Source organism: Lissotriton helveticus, chromosome 1_1 (assembly GCF_964261635.1).
Source record: "Lissotriton helveticus chromosome 1_1, aLisHel1.1, whole genome shotgun sequence".
In the NCBI taxonomy this organism is placed as follows: Eukaryota; Metazoa; Chordata; class Amphibia; order Caudata; family Salamandridae; genus Lissotriton; species Lissotriton helveticus.
This window is the reverse complement of record NC_136057.1, coordinates 1947387581-1947406576: the sequence shown is the minus strand read 5'-3', so window position 1 is coordinate 1947406576 and position 18996 is coordinate 1947387581. Positions and strand designations below refer to the sequence as shown.

Below are 18996 nucleotides of genomic sequence, written 5' to 3'. Positions count from 1 at the left end.
TTTCACAGCTTTGTGATCCCGAAACCCCTGCACCATAAGTCAAGGCAGAAACACACTTAGCTTTATATAACGATGTAATTTCAGCTACACGTCGCTGGCCTAATTTGCTGGCGAAACGAAAGAGAGTTTCAGTTGACTGTGTAACCTTCTGGACCCGGGCTGTCAACAAAGGTTCCCAACTCAATTTTTTGTTAAAGAGGTTACCCAGATAACAGAAATTATCCACTTTCTCAATAGTAGCATTCTTAACACTATATTTCCGTATTTTAACATTTTATGACCACAAGTCATAGCAAAAGATTTAGTAAAATTGACACCTAGGTCTAGTTTACCCATAAACATGTCAAAAGCATTCAGACAAATCTGCATGCTGTTAGGGGTAAGTGCCATTAAAACAGTGTCATCGGCATAAGACAACATTGGGATTCTTTTACCATTTATCTTTGGAAAGTCAGCAGTCGTTTCTAATAGGTAGCCCTCTAAGCCATTTGTATAGACCAAAAATAAAAAAGGTGCTAAAATACATCCTTGTCGGACACCTTCGGTGGATAATATAGGTCTTGTTTTCTCACCTCCACGGCCATATCTGACTCTAACCATTGTAGCGGTATGTAACCTGCGAAGCAGGGTGACCAGAGGCTCCTCAAAACCCATAGAATCCATCATACACCATAATTTGTCCCTGCACACTGTATCGAAGGCACTGGACAAGTCCATGAATGCCAAGTGTATAGAACCATTCTTGGCACCCATGTACTTGCCCATAACCAATGCCAGATTCAGGCACTGCTCACTGGTTCCTTTCCCCTTCCTGAAACCATATTGAGATTCTACAATAACCCCCGATGACTCTGCCCATGTTTCCAGCCGTGCCAATATCACCCTACCCATTAGCTTGCATGACGAGTCTATCAGTGATATTGGCCTGTAACAGCGTGGGTCATGTTTATCACCTTTTTTAAAAATTGGGACCAAGACGGCCTCTTTCCAAGAGGTCGGAATAGGCCCGAGTATTAGTGCCTTAAAAACATTCAGGAGTAATGGAGACCAAACCTCCCGATTATATTTAAAAAGATCTAAGGGTACTGAGTCAGGACCAGGGGCCTTTAAGGACGCCCCCTTAGTCAAAGCTAGCTCTACTTCTGAGAGCATTAGTGATTCGCTAAGCTTCTTGGCTGATTCCATATTAATATTACAGGAATCATCCTTCTCCAAGGTGGCAGTCTGCAGTATCCCTTTGGGGTTAAAAATTTTATTATAGTGAGTTACCCAGGTTTCCTCTGGTAAATGAACTCGAATAGTATTTTCTTCCCCCAATTTTAAAAAGGGCCTATTTATTACTTCCCAAAAAAGTCTATTGTCCCTTAAATCGACTGCTTTATCCAGGTCTTCCCATGCTTTGGTTCTCAGTTCATTTTTCCTTTTTCTAATTGCCTGGCTGTATTGTTTCCTAGCTAGTATGACCATATTTCTATCTCTTGGATTTTTGCGCAATGCTTTAGTTAAAGTTGTTTGAGCGGAGGAGCATTCAGCATTGAACCATTTAGGCCCCTGGTGTTGGTTCTTCCCCCCTATCTTTACGAGTAGATGGGTCGCTACATTTTCCATTAATATCCCGAAACTCGTAATTATATGGTCTGGGTCAGGATTAGATGCTAGGCAGGTTTCTATCTGGGCCACATTTTCCTTAAAAATATCCATCTCCAATTGCCTAACGGGTACTTTATTCCACCTTACAGTTACAGTCAGTCACCCTCTTCAAGAGCTTACTTTCGAAGGTGGGTTTCCAGGCAATAATGGCAAAGGAAGAGGTAGAGGTTCCAAACCCTGCACTTCCCCCAAAACCAACAAACAGTGACTTGCCTCCTCTTCCTCCTGATCATTCCACACCTGTCGGGGGATGTCTCTCTCAATTCCTCCCCGTCTGGCATACAATGACTTCAGACAGATGGATCTTAGGAATTATCCAATCTGGTTATTGCCTGGAGCTTACCAACAATCCCCCAAACATTCTCCACGTTCACACACACGTGTGCAAAAAGCCGCTATAGAGCCCGTCCCATTACAATGTCAAGGGTCCAGCGTGTACTCCTTATATTTTCTCATACCCAAAAGGACGGCTCTCTAAGGCCTATACAGGATCTCAGAGAGCTAAATCAATAGATTCATTCAAATAACTTTCACATGGAGACACTTCAACAAGTGCTCCCATTCCTACAGCAAGGCGACTTTATGTGTACTCTCAACTTAAGGGACTCATACGTCCATATTCCAATACATCCCGCTCATCGCAAATATCTCAGGTTTGTAGTAGCGTGAAAACACTACCAGTTCAATGTGCTTCCATTCGGAGTCACCACTGCTCTCAGAGTATTTACCAAGTGCCTGGCAGTAGTAGCTGTTCACCAGCGAAGACAGCAGATTCATGCCTTCCCCCACTTGAACGACTGGATCATCAAAGCCAACTCTTACTCCAAGTGTCTCCAACACACTCAAATAACACTGCAATTACTGCACGATCTGGGATTTACAGTCAACGTGTTGAAATCCAATCTCCAACCCTCCAACACACAAACTTATTTAGGAGCCACTCTCAATACTCAAAAACCTCTTGTCTGCCCAATGCAGCCAGAATTGGAAATATGCAGGCTCTAAGTAATTTCACAGTTTCAGACCAACCTCTCATTACCAGCAAGTGTATATGCAACTACTGCGAATGATGGCGTCCTGCATCATAATGGTTCCCCATGCAAGACTTCAAATGTGTCCCCTTCAGGAATGTTTAGCATGTCAGTGGAGCAGTCTCAGGGTCAATTGTCAGATCTAGTGTTGGTAGACGGCCGCACCCATCGCTCTCTGCAGTGGTAGAATCCACAAACCCTATCCAAAGTGCAGCCCTTAATCGACCCTGTTCCACAAACAGTGCTAACAGCAGAGGCATTGCTCACTAGTAGGGGTGCTCATCTCCAGACTCACACCGTTCAAGGGTTGCAGACTCAAAAACAAAAACAATTTTACATAAATCATCTAGAGCTGCTAGCAGTATTTCTAGCGCTCAAGGCCTTCCAGACTCACCTTGCAGGTAAAACTGTCCTGATACGCACCGACAACTTGACAACATGACAGCCATTTATTACATACAGAAACAAGGGGACACACACTACCTCCACCTGTCACGCCTTGCAAAAGCCATTTGGAAGTGGGCCATACGTCACAGAATTAATCTCCAGGCAGAGCATCTCCCAGGAGTGAACACTCAGATAGCAGATTCTCAACAGGCAGAGACAACAGATTCACGAGTGGGAACTTCACCCTCAAGTTCTCCTTTCATTCTTTCAAATGTGGGGCTATCTACAAATAGATCTGTTTGCGACACACAAAAATGCAAAATGTCCAAACTTTGCCTCCAGGTATCCACACCCATTGTCCAAAGGCAATGCACTATGGAAGAACTGGTCAGGGATATTTGCCTATGCTTTTGCTCCTCTCCCACTCATTGCACTAGTGGTTCGGAAGTTCAGACAAACATCCCTCACTATCATCCAAGCAGTTCCCACATGCACCCATCACCCTTGGTTCACTACCCTGGTGGTGCTCTCAGTGGATCCTCAGCAAAAACTATAGTTACATGTTAGACGTTAAATGAGCATTATTGTATTACATAGAAAGGACAAAACCATTTTGTAAAATTAAACAACTTTTTATGACTTTTGCTCCACTACACAAAGGCAATCCTATTTCTAAATCAGGTATTGCTCGGTGGATAGTTAAATCTATTCAAAAAGGACTTTAACAGTACCCCCTGGGGCGCATTGCATCCGCAAAATAAGGGCTACTATGGCTTCCTTAGGAAATAGCCCCATAGCTGACATCTGCAAAACTGCAACATGGTCTACGCCACACACATTCACCAAGCACTATTGTGTAGATGTGTTAGCCAGACAACAGGCTAATGTAGGCCAGGCAGTACTTAAGACATTCTTGCAGACAACTGCAACAGCTACAGGTTGGCCACCGCTTTGGGAGAATACTGCTGTATAGTCTATGCAAAGCATGTGATCTACAGCTCACATGCCTTGAACGGATAATATTACTTACCCAGTAAGCATCTGTTCTAGGCATGTAGAGCAGTAGATTCACATGCGCCCACCCTCCTACCCTGTGACCTATACATGTTGCAGTACTCTCTTACTTTCTATACATACGCATGGAGACCTCTATTCTACTCTTACTAATTCCATTCTCACCCTCCATGGGAAAACAATCTACCAATGGAGTTGATGCCCATGCACACTATCACTGAAAGGAGGAGTCACCTACCTTGTGACTGGAGAGACTTCTTCAAAGAAAACCAAAGTGCAAACATCCAAACCCAACACTAGATGGCAGGAGTATGTAAAGCATGTGAATCTACAGCTCTACATGCCAAGAACAGATGCTTACTGGGTAAGTAACATTATCCTTTTGTGCTGTAAGTATCACAGTACTCCCAAAGGAACCAACAGGGCCCTCCTATGGAATACCCCGTTGACAGCCTGTTTCTCATGATGGTCCCCTCCTGGTATATGGGGGGGGGTGGCACACGGGTTGGCAAATGCAGCGCTGACATGGGTGACAGCATGTCCTTCATGGTGGCCCCCAAAAGCCACATGGTGTCACCAAACTTAACGCTCACAAGTAAGATAGCTGACACCCTACCGGCTCGAGACAATGGTGCACACTCCTGAAAAAGTCCTGACCTGCAATTGTAAACTCTTGGCATCACATTGATTGCCTTACTCTATTTGGTTACAACCATCCCTCTAGCCAAAATTGATGAAGGAACTTTCTTCACAGCAGATTCCAATTATTGATGAAGGGGCAAAGACCAGCCAAGCTAAAGATCTGTCTAAGTAGGTTGCTTGTTTTCCTTTTTTCCCATTTTGGACCATGATACTTCATATGTGCTGCAGTGCAAGGCTGCTTTCCGGTGTACTTCGTCCCACTGTGACTGGCACACATGCCTCATCTAGATTTTGTTATAAATGCATAACACCTCTTCATGTGATTCAAGCATGTTCCTATATCTTAAGGCTGGCTGTTGATTGTTAACCTAATGTGTCAAACACATGTGCACTTTATTTTTCCAGCTACGTCATGTGGTGCGGCACCACGTGTTACAAATGGAGATATTGTAGGCACACCACAGCAAAGCTATCAGTCTGGTGAAAGAGTCACATACAGATGTAAACAAGGATTTGTTTTCCCAAAGCTATCTTATGTAACATGCGAAGAGAGTCAATGGACGGAACTACCTAAATGCATAAGTATGTTTTTATATGTTATATAATTAAATGTACAGTACTAGATTTGTTGCAAAGTCCATATGCTGCGAGCCTGTGTATTACAAATGTGAACTCTGCTTTAAGCAGTGTCCCCGGTTATGGAGACAAATATCCATTCTAAGCAGGTTAGGATATTTTCGTCTCTGCCGTGAAACAAAGCAGCATTAACTGAGCACTGCCTGCCCACAGGACACTATATTTCATTGCTGTGCTTTGCTTAACACATAGGTACATTCTGGGACATGTGATCCTAGTTCAGTTCAAGTGAATCAGTTTGTGTAGCAAACGGAAATACTGTGATTTGTCAAAAGGACCGGTAGTGACTGAAAATGTTCTGATGACATGGAGTAATAGTTGATCAGTGCACTCAGGGTTTACCAACTTGCTAAGGTCTGGGATTACTGAAAACCAGAGAAACTGCTTGGTTCATCTTGGAAGAGTGTGGTCTTCTGAAGTTAGTATTCCCTGGAAGTTCTAGTTGCCAGGGGATGCCATGGTAATCTAGAATGTGGATTTTTGTAGGGAGAATGTTGACACTCAAAGTTAGGTAGTTGGTGGTGGTGGTTACTCTGTGGGTGAGGTCTCTGACGCGTATGCTGTACAATAAACCTTCTTCAATCCTAACTTCAAGAGTTCCGGTTCTTTCTTGCTTAAGGTGAATTCATCACCTCATTTTAAGAGGCATGTTGATATTGAGTCAACACATTATAGCTTTGCCTGCTCTAGTGTGGGGTACGTTGGTGCAGAGCTTATCTCTAAATCTGTGCCACAGGTGCATTACATATTCCCCTTTCATAGAGGACATGGAAGAAACATCAGTAACATCACCAAGCAGAGTACTTGAGCACTTTCATCTACCTGTTCTAAAGGACAAAATTACTCATGTGTACATCATAGTTCAGAGGCTATGACAAAACAGTGTTACTTCAAAATTGCATACTGTACTGTCACCCCTTCCAGTGGCACCAAAATCTGCGTGCCATAATGTAGGTGAATGTGTTTGGTGCATATGCGGATAAAGACAAGGGGGTCTCTAAGAACAAATAACTGGTCCAGCCAGTGGAAGCTCTTCGTGAAGGGTGAAATACAAAAAAAATGTACTTCCATCAGATCACAACTTTTAGGCTCCTAATGTAGGAAAACATGAGTGCTACAGCAATAAATGATGGACAGAATGCTGAAACAGTCAAACATTCACCTCCAGTCAAGAAATCTGGGTTAAATCCTTCGTTCTTTTGCTCACTATGCCACCCCAGTGTAGGGATGAATGTATGATTTACCCAGCATTCCGTCCATCACTTGTTGCTATAGCACTTTTCACCATAAGTGGGATGGGTATGCCCAAATGAGGGACCCTTGCTCGCTGTCCACTGGATTCAAGCTAGCCTGGCTGATGAGGGGTGAACCCCCAAAACCAGTCCCAGGATACTTGTTTTCGGTCCAGTGAGGACCCAGCTTGGCAGTTCGGGCTGGACTGTTCCCATGAGGAACAGGGTCAAGACTGATGGTTTTAAATCAGATATTTTGACTGGGGTGAATGTTTGATTACTCAGCATTCTGTACATCATTTGTTGCTGTAGCACTAGGATCCTACAGAAGCATACAATCAGACATACTGCAGTACCCTGTCTACATATTCATGAAACAACCCCTTGTTTCTATATCCGATTTAAACCTATTCTACTGCTGACCTGGGAATAATAGAGCTGACCTTCTGTAAAGTTTTAGAGGCACATGTATCAAAGTACAAGTTTGCGAGTCCTTAATAGCAATTGTTTGCGAATCGCTATTAAGGACTCGCAAAATGCTCTGTAGGTAGGAATCTGCTAATATTTAGTGATTCCTATGCATTCCTTATTTGCGACTCGCAAATTTGCGAGTCGCAAATAAGGAATGGCATCCCATTAATTCATATGGGCCAAGAGGCCCATAGGAATGAATGGGAATAGCGTGCGCAATTTGCGAGTACCCAATAGGTACTCGCAAATTATGCACGCAATTTCAGGGCTGCAAGTGTTCCTAAACGACACCCTGTTGCACCACTGAAATGTGCAGGTCTGCACATCTGGCACACATAACTGCCCAAAGGGCAGTTATATGCGCCACATGGCACTTTGAAAAATTCATAAAATTGCATTTTTAAAGGAAATCACAATTTACCACCAACCTGAAGTTAGTGGTAATTTGCGATTCGTTACAGCAAAATCGCAATTTGCAATGTCTCCCAGAATAGCATTTAGGGAATCGCAAATTGCGATTTTCTAAATTATTGCACAAAATAGGGAATCGCAAATTTTGCGTTTCATTATTTTGCAAGTGGGTTTCTGCTTACCTGCATTGCACACAGCTGAATTGCGTTTGCAAACGCTGAAATTCTGCGAACTTCAGTGTTTGCGAACGCAATTTACTTTGATACATCTGGCCCTTGGTGCTGACTGGAAACTGTTATTTACTGTCATTTCTGAGTTTCTAAAGCTACTACCCACTGGGTAATCCGTGATTGCTTTTCCTTGCTACCCGTGAATAAAGTGCCCAAAGGCACATCAGTGGTAAACAGTGGTACTAGCACAGGAGACTGCCCATTAACTGCTGACTGCATCAGAACCACAAGAAGAGGTTCCATAGATTCAGATTTCTTGAGTTTCTGTTGGCCTTACACACGAGTAGTTGGATTATGGATCTTATTTCCAGTTCTCCCAGGAAATGGTTGTATTTCTTTCTGCCTATTGCACCAAATTCAGATAGAAACACTTTTTTATTCCTGGCAGAAGGGGGATCTGGCCCACAATGCAATCTGTCATTTTTTGTTTAAATGGCACGGAAAATGTCCATATGCTAACCCAGACACATTCTAAAACCTTGGCTGAAAGAGTAATGATGAGCCAGGACTATTCTACATGCATTCGTTGTTGTTGAAATTATAATGTATTTTGCCATAGTAAACATCCTCTATAACATTGAAAAGCAGCCTGTTTGTATGAGTTAGAGTATAATAAACCATTAGCAGTTAAATCGTGAGGATGATGATAATTGTAGATAAACAATTATGGGTAATCCCTCAAATAAGGCCTGGAACTACACCATGCAGTAGGCCAGATTCCTTAGCAAAGTCATGAAGCAGAGAGCCCACAACAGCTGTGGTGATCATCTGGCTAATAGTAGCCACCCCATGAAGCAGGTACAATATATACATGAAAAGAACGTGATGCATGAAAACCTACCCTCAACTTAAAATAATTACATGTTTGAATACCACACAGTGAGTGACTCTGGTGCTCCCCAAGTTCGCAGTTACTTTCCCCTTACTATGGAAGACAATACTAGTCAATAAAATACTGAAAATGCTGTCTGAAAAAAAGATTGACACTTCAATGGTTGCTCTTCAAGTATTGGTTTATCTGTGCAGCTTGCACAATTAAATGCTTCTGGGTTAACTTTGAAAATATCATAATATGAGTACTGTGCACATATCCAGCCGTTTTCTCACCAGTTCTCAAACAGATAATTTACAACAGCAGAAACCAACACTTTTTAAAATACTTCTTCAATTGTGATAATTAATACTGTAATCATAAACACATTTGGCATACACAGCTTGCAACTATGAACCTTGATATGTTTATAAAGACGGCCACGGTAGCCAACATATATATTGGAGCACAAATGTATCCACAATGAGATATCCCCTTTTTTCTAGTCTTTGACTCACTGGGCCTGCTACATTGATGATATTTTCTTTTTATGGGTGGGTTCCCAGGAACAGTTTGATACAGTTTTCACTCTGGCTGAACCAATGCGATTCCAACATGAAAACTTTTGGCCCACATGAGTCAAGGTCAGGTTGAATTCCTGGACATACATATTCGTCGTAACAACAGTCAGTTTGAGGTGGACCTACATGTGGAACCCACAGTGAGGCAAACCGTATTGCATTTTAACAGTTTCCATCCTAGATTCCAAAAACAATTCCTGCGGCTGATAAGAAACTGTACCAACCACCAGGACTATGACATTAGAGCGACCGTGATGGAAAGACATATTTATTTCTGTTTCCATGTGAGTGTGGCTATGTGGGAGAAACAGCCCGCACTTTGACCACCTGTCTGATCGAACATCCAAACCACCGAAATGATGGCACCCTTGGTTAAGCATTACCATGAAAACAGGCATCAACCAGAGGAGATCAGATAGCTCATTTTACAAAAAAATAGGATTAAGCATGGAGGTGACCCTACAGAAATTAGAAATAGAAGGGAAGTGGTCTCAATTATGAGATTTCTTGGAAACAATACTGCTTACTTCCACATGCTGTTGTCTCTCTACAGTTATCCCAGTTTACCATCCTGCTTGTGCCCTTTTGCATATGTTCTATGTATGTACCTACTGGCAATCTTCTAGTACTTTTTGACTGATGGATGCAGCTTCTATCCAGACAGCAAGAATGTGTATGGGCATACATCTAGGTCCATAGGCATTTTCAAGTAGCGTCCATTGTACTTTTCTGTTATCCTATATAATCAACATTACACATTGATTGTCTTCCCTGTTTGTTATGGTTGTAGCGTCCTGCTGGACACGTTCTGGTGTCTCAGCAGGCACTTGTTGTACCAGCTACTCCTTTGAGGGCCGGCCACACTCGCACCCCACACAGGCGTCATGAGTGATGTGGGCCTGTTAATAAAAAGGCCTGAGTTCACGTGCTCGTGGCCAGTTAACCAGTATACTCCCTATGTAAATAACGTTAGTAGCATGTGTGCCTAGGGCCCATAACACTACAATGGTGACGTGGGTGTCTGACTCCAAATGCATGCTACCTCGCGCCTCCAATGCTGTGAAGAAGGGGGTGATATGGCTCCATAAGAACTGACGCAGCTGCCTGTCCGGAGAAGTAGTCACATCACTTCTGGAAGAGGGTGACCCTGTCCCTGCGCAAGAAGGAGGTAACAGAGGCCCTCCAACACGTCGCCACACATGCTGCCATCAAAACTAGCCACCCCACAAACAAAGGACAAGTCCAAGGTAGCACTTTGGTGTGCAAGACCTTGCGCCTGCTATCTGCGACCTACATCTCCCACCTGCTCCCCATGCTGACTGTGATCACAGCACCCCGCCCAGCACCAACAACAAGCCTGTAAGTGGCCCTGCAATGTGGCCCTACGCTGGGACACCAAGAGACCTTGCACCCAGGTCTGAAGTGCCCGCAGCTGAGAGGCGATGCGCAACTCTCTGCAGCTAAGCCCACAGCATTGGGACAGCTTCTCCGACCAAAAATAGTGACTGCTGTGTAGCTGGAAAAGTCTTCCTACCGGCAGAGGACATGCTTATACTGGTAGCACAGGCTCTCCAAACACTGCCAAACCCTGAAAGCCTGATACCACTCCGCACCCACCTCGCTCGACTGGAGACCGGAGTGGTGCAATGGCCCCGCGAGAGGAATGCCGGCTGCCTGCTGAGGCCCACCTACAGGGGTGAGGAGTGTAGATTGGCCAGCAGCCACATCTGGAAGCGTCACCTCCAAGGCAGTATCATGCACAGAGCAGCTGCTTTGGCCCATATGTGCAACAGTAGCACTGAGTGCCGTAGAGGTGGCGACCCCAACTAGGGTTTGCATTAAATATCCCACACTGCCAACCCAGCAGGATGACGAGGCACCAACCGTCCACGCAGCGGTCCAGCCACCTCTGAACTAAGCTCAATTAAAAGGCCGCAGACAGAAATGGCCCCATAGTGTGAGGCACATTGCCATGGCCTCCAATGTCGAAGAGGCAGCGCTGTTACCGAGGGAAAGTCTGACTGTGAAGAGTATTGGGTGAAGACTGGGGCTGTGCCAGAACTGCATATGTCCCCAAACCTGCATCTCCACCTCAGCATGGCTTCGCAGTGTTAGAAAGCCTCACCAGCACCTGAAAAGTATCTGCAGCGCCCCTAGTGGTCGTGCACAGCACCACAACCAGCACCAATGTAAAACTACACAGGAGTCAGCCCCTACGGGGCTCACAGGTTGTAGAAGGAAAACTGCTGTCCAGGCATTCCCAGACTGCCTGCATCACTCTGTAAACCCACAGGCCAGAAAAATAATTTACAGCACCACCTACACACCAACTGTGGTACTTCACCAGAGCACATCAATCTGCAATAAAATGGCCCTTCCAAACACTCATGCCAAGCAGAAGACACCCAGCATCACAAGTGCCTGTGGTGCACTCTGCTCCCCAGCAGCAGCAATAAATAGATTGGCGTAGTGGGTTGCCTATTTCCTAACGAGAAGAAGGACTGTTTACCACAGCAAAGAAGCCCTGCTAGCAAGCCATGAAGCATACAGTGCACTGCAAGTGCACACCCTAACGGCTGTCTGCTGCCACAGCGCTTGTGAAGATAGTGTTGCATGCCCCCCAGAGGCTGTCTGCCGCTTCATAAGAAAAGAAGAGCAAGCATACAGGGAGCCAGTCGAGGGCACCCTGGAAGAGACTATGCATGTGCAGATATAAGGCACTGAGCACAACCGGAGCTCCACTGATCCAAGAGAAATGGAAAGGACTAGCGTGGCCCGAATGCAGAAGGAAGAGCCTCTACACCTACACTGCACCAGATCCGTCCCGCAGTGGGTCAGAGACAATCAAGGGAGTGCCCAAATACTGCCTTAAAACCTCATCGTACAAAGGCCTACTACTGGCAGGAGGAGAGCTGCATGTCCCCAAGTGGCAGGCTGCCACCACCGCAACATAAAGAGAATGTGGCATAATGCCACATCATAAAGAAAGGGAAGAGTGGCTATTCTGTCACCCTGAAGAAATGGACGAACACATTTGCAGTGCAGAGATCAATAAGGGAAGAAGAACAAGGACTCATACCACTACAAGACATGAGTGCACCCGCAGACACAAGACAGCCACCAAGGTGGAGTGACGTCCCTGGAGACAGCTCAATGGGAGAACCACATGTAGGCCGCCATTCAGTACAAACCACTTCTCTCCCCCTACGCTTCCCAGTGCAATCGTCAGTGCCCGAGCGTCAGCAGTTTGAGACAGATGGCATCCCTGCTCGCGACTGCCTATGCTATGGGAGAAGAATAGCATGAACAAAGATACATAGCTGCTAAGTCCCTCCCGTCATCCTCACTCCAGGGGAATCGTCATCAACTGTCGTCATGGTCTAATGGCAACCACATCATCATTGCCATGTGCATCACCCAATCCTGCAAAGGGGCAATTTGTCACTAGGGTGGAGCTTTATACCCGCAAAGACCAAGTATCCAGGGACTATCTTACAGCCCATCCGCCCCTGTGTCCTGTTGGCAAGCACACCGACCATTGTGTCCCTTACCCTTTCGGTTGAACGTACAAAATAGTCTGATTCTGTTAGGGATTCTGCAGCGGCCGCCAGGCAGCCCACAAGTAGCCCTGCATAGTCCACGCAGTACAGTAGCAGCACCGCAAAGGGGCCTCAAGTACATTCCTGCACCAAATGAACCTGGTACAAGAGATGGTCTGGAAGCAGCTCCACCGACACAGTACTGGGAGGCACCGGGGCTTCAGAGGATAACATCCTAAGCATCATCAACACCATCCGAGTGCTGACAGTTTGGTCATCATACTACCCAGGTGCCCCAAGGGAAGACACACTAGCTGGACTCCACCAACGCTCCTCATGCAGCATGTTTGGGTTGTCTGACACCAACAACCTCACTGCAAGAGCACACCAGTCCATACAACTGTGTGTAAGTGGACATTGATCCGACGGACAGGCAGCAAAAGACTCCAGACTCCATGACATATTGTTAGTGCCCTGTAGTATCTGGTTAAATTATGGACATGTGCGAAGATGCCATGGTCTCCCAGCTGCACCTGTCCACCGTTGCCCTCCAGATTGCCTCTCGAGGTGGAAAGACTAAATGGTGTCTTGTGTGCATAGTTGTGTTTCCATAGGTTGGACTTGTTTTTGTTTGAATAAAGTTTGAGGTGGAATAGAGTGTCCTGCTAGACATGTTTTAGTGTCTCAGCAGGCACTTGTTGTACCAGCCGTTCCCTTGAGGGCCGGCCACAATCACACCCCACACCCATCCAACGCCGGCATCATGAGTGACGTGGGTCTGTTAAATAAGAATCCCGAGAGCACGTGCTCACGGCCAGTTGACCAGTATACACCCTGTGTCTGTGTCAATCACTTTAGTAGCATGTATTTTTCCCTCTATGTTTTTTAACTTTGATGCCGCAGGCTAAAATTGTATCAGTTTCACTCGTTATAGGTTTTCCTGCATTTGGGATCAGCTGTCTTGATCACTACCATGGGATGTACACTTTACTTACCCTTACCTGTCTTCTCATACTTAGCCTCTCGCTCAGGTATGCTACAAGATGGCCAAGAAATTCGGCACATCTAGGACTCTGCATGTGCACAAGCGAGTACCTTGTGCAGGTTATCCTTTTGGCATCCATGTAATAACTGGAATTTGTTTATTTGTGATGTGCTCCCCCCCCCCAGTTTATTGGCCCTTGCCAGCAGTCCTATCTTCTGCCTACCTATAGGTGTCATCGCAATATCATGGCCATTTCTCTCTTAATTTTAATTTAGAGCCAGTACCAAGATGGCTGATTTGTTTGGCACATCTAGGACAACATGTGTGCATGTCCGAGCCTTCAGGAAAGGTAGTTTGAATTTTTTTCCGGCACCAATGAAGAGAAAGTGCTCTGGATGTCTACCTTATTTGGCAGACGCCATACTACATGATCTAATGGACCCACTTGACTGAAGCATGTGTCACATATTCCAGCCTGAATAGCTGCATTTTAACTCTTTCCCCAATGTAACCCCTATCTTGGGATGAAGCTGGTACACACTATTCACCTCCGAAGTGATTCCAGACTCCGGAACCTTTCAGACTCTGGAGCATTACTTTCACATCCCTCTCGCTTCTCTCCATTATGCAATGAGGCCCCTGCACCTCATAGACACACCCCCTACCAAAATAAGAATGTACTGCCCCTCCACAATACCGGTTCTTTTGTGTCTGTAGACACTAGGGGGGTGCAGGTGGTGCGCTCGCTCCTGCGGAGTTTTGTTTTCCTGGTTTTCTTTTTCTTTCTGTGTTCGCTTTCGGCTTATGGAGTGTCCCGGCGGGTCTTGTGGGTGGGTCCGCCCCTGTCTGTCTGCTTGCTGGGTGGTAGTGCTGGCGGTGCGGGTCCCGCCACTTTATTTCCCCTGTCCAAGGCCGAAGTCTGCTGGCACTTCAGGAGAATGGGGGTGCCTTGCTGCCTGCGGGGCTGTGGTGTTTTTGTTAGTTTTGGCACCCGTTTGTTGGGGCCTGTGGGCCATGGTTCAGTGCTACTTCCTCGTGGTGTGTTTTTGCATGGCCGGTGGTCTGTGAGGCTGGCCTCCGGCCAGTTTGGGGGCATGTGTGGGGTGGCCAGTCCAGTTCATTGTGCTCTCCCTTCCCGGCCTCCTTCGGGCTTATTTGAAAGCCCGCCCATTTTTCTTCTTGACCTGTCGTTGGCATTGCTTGCCCGAATCTAGAGGGTGTGGCCTGTTGTGGAGACAACTTTTCACCGCCGGAGGTTTGCCGTGCCTCTCTCCGGTCGGTGTGCGTGTCGGCCGGTTGAGGGGCTGTGCTCCTGACTTCAGACTGCTTCTTCATTTCTGTGTTCCTCAGGTATGCACTGCTCTGGCACTGAGGTGCTGTTTCCTGCTGTGTCGGCTGGTGCATTTTTTGTGTTTGATGGATAGGAGTGTGGGTGTCAGTATGCTGTGCTGCGGCGCCTGATGATCCTCCTTGCCTCCTGCCGGTGAGTACATTCCTGAGGTCTGCTGTGCTGTGGATGTGGGGCTTGTCTAGGTTTCCAGGCCATCTGCGGCTCTTCAGAATCCGCGGCTGGGGTTTGGGAGGGAAGAAGGGGGGTAAGCACACGACTACCATGTTGTGTGTGTGTAAAAGGCCGCTTTATTGAAACAGGTGCACATCACATTTATTAAACTGGCAAACCGCCTTACAAAACTAAAACCTCTCTGAACATCGAGTTACCTGACCCCTTTTGTTTTACTCCCCCACCCCTACAATCCCCACATGATAAAATCCCCCACCCTGCAATATACAAACATATTACTCCATTACATCATAATACTATCCAATTTTATCCCCTACCTCCTAACTCCAAAACCTCCCAAGACCTACAGTCCTATTTGCCTTCTTGCAACTGTAGCTAACTACCCTCTAATGTCAACTCCCAAACTGGTTACGCTTTCCCCTCTCCCGTTTCCCAACTCCCCAAACTTCACGAGAAAGTACCGAACTCCAGCCAAACTTGGCCAACATCAAAAACAACTCCGCCAGCACCTGTTCCAAGCGACAACTTACATATAACCCTCCGCCAGTGCACCTGTCCCAACTCAGCCACCTGACACAAAAACCCCTCCTGGCCTAAAACCTCCCACCCCAAAACCAGAGACCAAAACCAAAGCCCAGGGAGGGTGGGCGGTGACAAAAATCTCCTGCCTGAAACGCTCCCAGCCACCGGGTCTCAGTACCTAAAATGGTGGCTGGGACAACGCGGGATCACTATTTATCCTTTGGGCTACAAATGTCATTTTGGGCTGCTTTTGGGCTATCCCCAGGCAGCCCAACGGGGCAAAATGGCCCCATGCTTATTCTCCCCCCCTCCCCCTCCCAAATCTGCCCAGGGGGCAGACCTCGTGGCTCGGCTGCCCCCCAAACCCCCTTGGGAGGGAAGAAGGGGGGCAAGCACACTGACTACCATTTTGTGTGTGTAAAAGGCCGCTTTATTGAAACAGGTGCACATCACATTTATTAAACTGGCAAACCGCCTTACAAAACTAAAACCTCTCTAAACATCGAGTTACCTGACCCCTTTTGTTTTACTCCCCCCACCCCTACGATCCCCACATGATAAAATCCCCCACCCTGCAATATACAAACATATAACTCCATTACATCATAATACTATCCAATTTTATCCCCTACCGCCTAACTCCAAAACCTCCCAAGACCTACAGTCCCATTTGCCTTCTTGCAACTGTAACTAACTACCCTCTAATGTCAACTCCCAAACTGGTTACGCATTCCCCGCTCCCGTTTCCCAACTCCCCAAACTTCACGAGAAAGTACTGTACTCCAGCCAAACTTGGCCAACATCAAAAACAACTCCGCCACCCAGGGAAAGGCGGAGGTTAGGTGATTAAACCGCCTCCCCCTTTTCCTGCCCTCCACCCCCACTTTTTGATGCAAAAATGAAAACGCCGGCCCCTACTCACGGCGCACCCCCAATAAACGGGCCAGAACTTCGCGGAGCTCCTACAGGTGCCAATCCACTCCCCTCTGGGAATGGCGAACACCATCCCCCCTGAGCACCTCGGGAGCGTCGTACTTTATGTCCCTATGCCAAATGCGTGAGAAAACCCCCATGCAGCAAAAACGCACCCCCTCCACACTAATCCTTTATCGTGCCTTGTCCACTGCCTGCGGCCTCACTGCGCCTCGCCACACCCTGCGTGGTATCAGCTCGGTCCCCATGACCGTACCTCCCTCCTCCTTGCTCGCATCAACACCAAAACCCGTGTCCTGCCCCCTATCGGTCTCCCCGATGTGGAGAACCAAAAGGTCTGTACACCGACCCCTCTGCACCAGACCGGTTAGTGTGGGGCTCAATTCCTCCCCTCTCACGCCCCCCTCCCTGACCAAACAAACTGAAACCGCGCAGGATTGAAACTCAGATTATCACCAAATTAGCTATCCTGTGCTTGCAACTTGGCCCTCTTCACAAAAGAATGGTCCGCAATCCAAACCAAGATGTCCTGGGCCAAGGAACCCGCTACCGCCTGAAACGAGCACCAAATGTCAGTAAATATGCCCCCCAACATCCCCTCGCGCGTTCAAAACCCCCTTCGCTGCGCACTTAAAGCCGATAACCCTGAGAGGACCACCGCCACGACGCATAATGTCCCCCCGGCCGCACCCTCGTCAATGCGCTTCCGACGCCGCCCCACTCCGAAACGGGTGCGTGCCCTACCGACTGCTATCCATCCCCCGCCCTTGTCAGAACCGTCCAAACCTCCAACAACTGGGACCCCGTCGCCCCTCTTCTCATGGGCACCCCGTTTACTTGTGTCCCGAAAAAAATGCCACATCCGCAAGTCCCCCCAAACGCACGCGGTGGCCGGAGGTCTCTGTCCCGCCAGGACCTGGCCCAACCTCCTCCAAAGTGTGCGCCCGACACGTACCGCCCTGCCCGCAAAACCGAGGTGCCCCCGCAGCACCTGAATTTCCAACACTGTCCCATTGTGCTTTGCCACCAGTACCTCGAGCAGCCCCAACATCTGCTGATGCTTGTCTGCCGGCAACCATGCCTCCAGCAAATACAGAGTCCCGCTCAATACCCAAAATTGACAGCGCCGTGCCTGGCCCCACTGTCTCTTGAATTTCCAACACTGGCACTTTGCCTCCATCACCTCGAGCCGCCTGAACATCTGCCGCTGTTTGCCTGCCGGGAATCGTGCCTCCATCAAACACCAAGACCAGCTCAATACCCAAATTGACAGTGCCGTGCCTGGCCCCAATGTCTTTTGAATTTCCAACACTGGCACTTTGTGCTTTGCCTCCATCACCTCGAGCCGCCTCAACATCTGCCGCTGCTTGGTAAATACCGATTCGGTAAAAGGGGGAAAACATTGAATGGTGTCAGGGTGACACTTTGACACCCTGTTGCACCCCTCAATTGTGTATGGGTGCACGTGTTACAGACATACATGCCCTAAGCGCATGTATGTCTGCAACATGGCACTGAAGGAATTTGCATAAAATTGCTTTTTTTTTTTTGTTATTTACCACCAACTTGTAGTTGGTGGTAACTAACGAATCCTAACATGGGATATGCACTTATTTAAGTGCTCCCTACATTAGGAATTCGGTAATTTAACAAATCTGTATTTAAGAAATCGGTAATTTACCGATTCGGTAAATTACCGAATCCTTAATTTCGGCCCCTACATCAGAAAAGCCTATTACCGGTCGGTAACGGCCGAAATTCGTTAATTTCGTCCGTCACCGACCGGTAATAGCCTTCCTACATCTGGCCCTTGGTTCTTTGAGAAGGCGTCCTTCCTTGTTGATTGAAGAAGCACGTCCATCCTTGCCCTGGAGTGAAACGAAGTCAAGCGAAAATGAATACACTTGCGGCTATTTATAGCCTCGGTAGGGCGTTGCCGAGCGTGTGTTAGAGTCAGCTGGAACACACGCTTTCTCGGCTAGTTGCTAGGAAACACTTGAAGCGTTCTCTTAACACGTTTAGATCAGCACGTGTTTTGAGGACGGAAAATAATTTAAGTGTAGTGGAATTGTGCCTTCATGCACGTGGAATAAGCAGTAAACCAAGAAAATAATAATGCACAATAAAGACCGAGCAAATAACCACATTTAAGGTTAACATTATTTTACAGTATTTCGTGGAAGACAAACATGGTTAATGTCTTTAGGATGTGTCAAAACACAAATAATACAATTAGTGAAGGCTGCAGCATATTCATTCCTAACAGTCGTTCCTGCTGGTATGGTTGTCTGGCATGCGTGGGGTGTGGTCTGTGGGTCTTGCGGTGGCCTTTCTGTGCCTCTGGGGGTGTTGGACTGCTAAGTGTGGCTCTTTTTCTTGTGTGGGCCCCCATGGGGCCA

At 47.0% G+C, this 18996-nt stretch overlaps 1 protein-coding gene across 3 annotated transcripts in view; it reads left to right on the top strand.

The window, feature by feature from the left end:
* The window catches only part of LOC144755181 (coagulation factor XIII B chain-like), a 1011791-nt gene that overhangs the window by 311381 nt on the left and 681414 nt on the right, over window positions 1–18996 (top strand). For all 3 annotated transcript variants that reach the window (XM_078643848.1, XM_078643839.1, XM_078643857.1), the window contains exon 10: window positions 5130–5306. In XM_078643848.1, the coding sequence (XP_078499974.1) occupies window positions 5130–5306 (177 nt within the window). The remainder of the gene's footprint in view (window positions 1–5129; window positions 5307–18996) is intronic.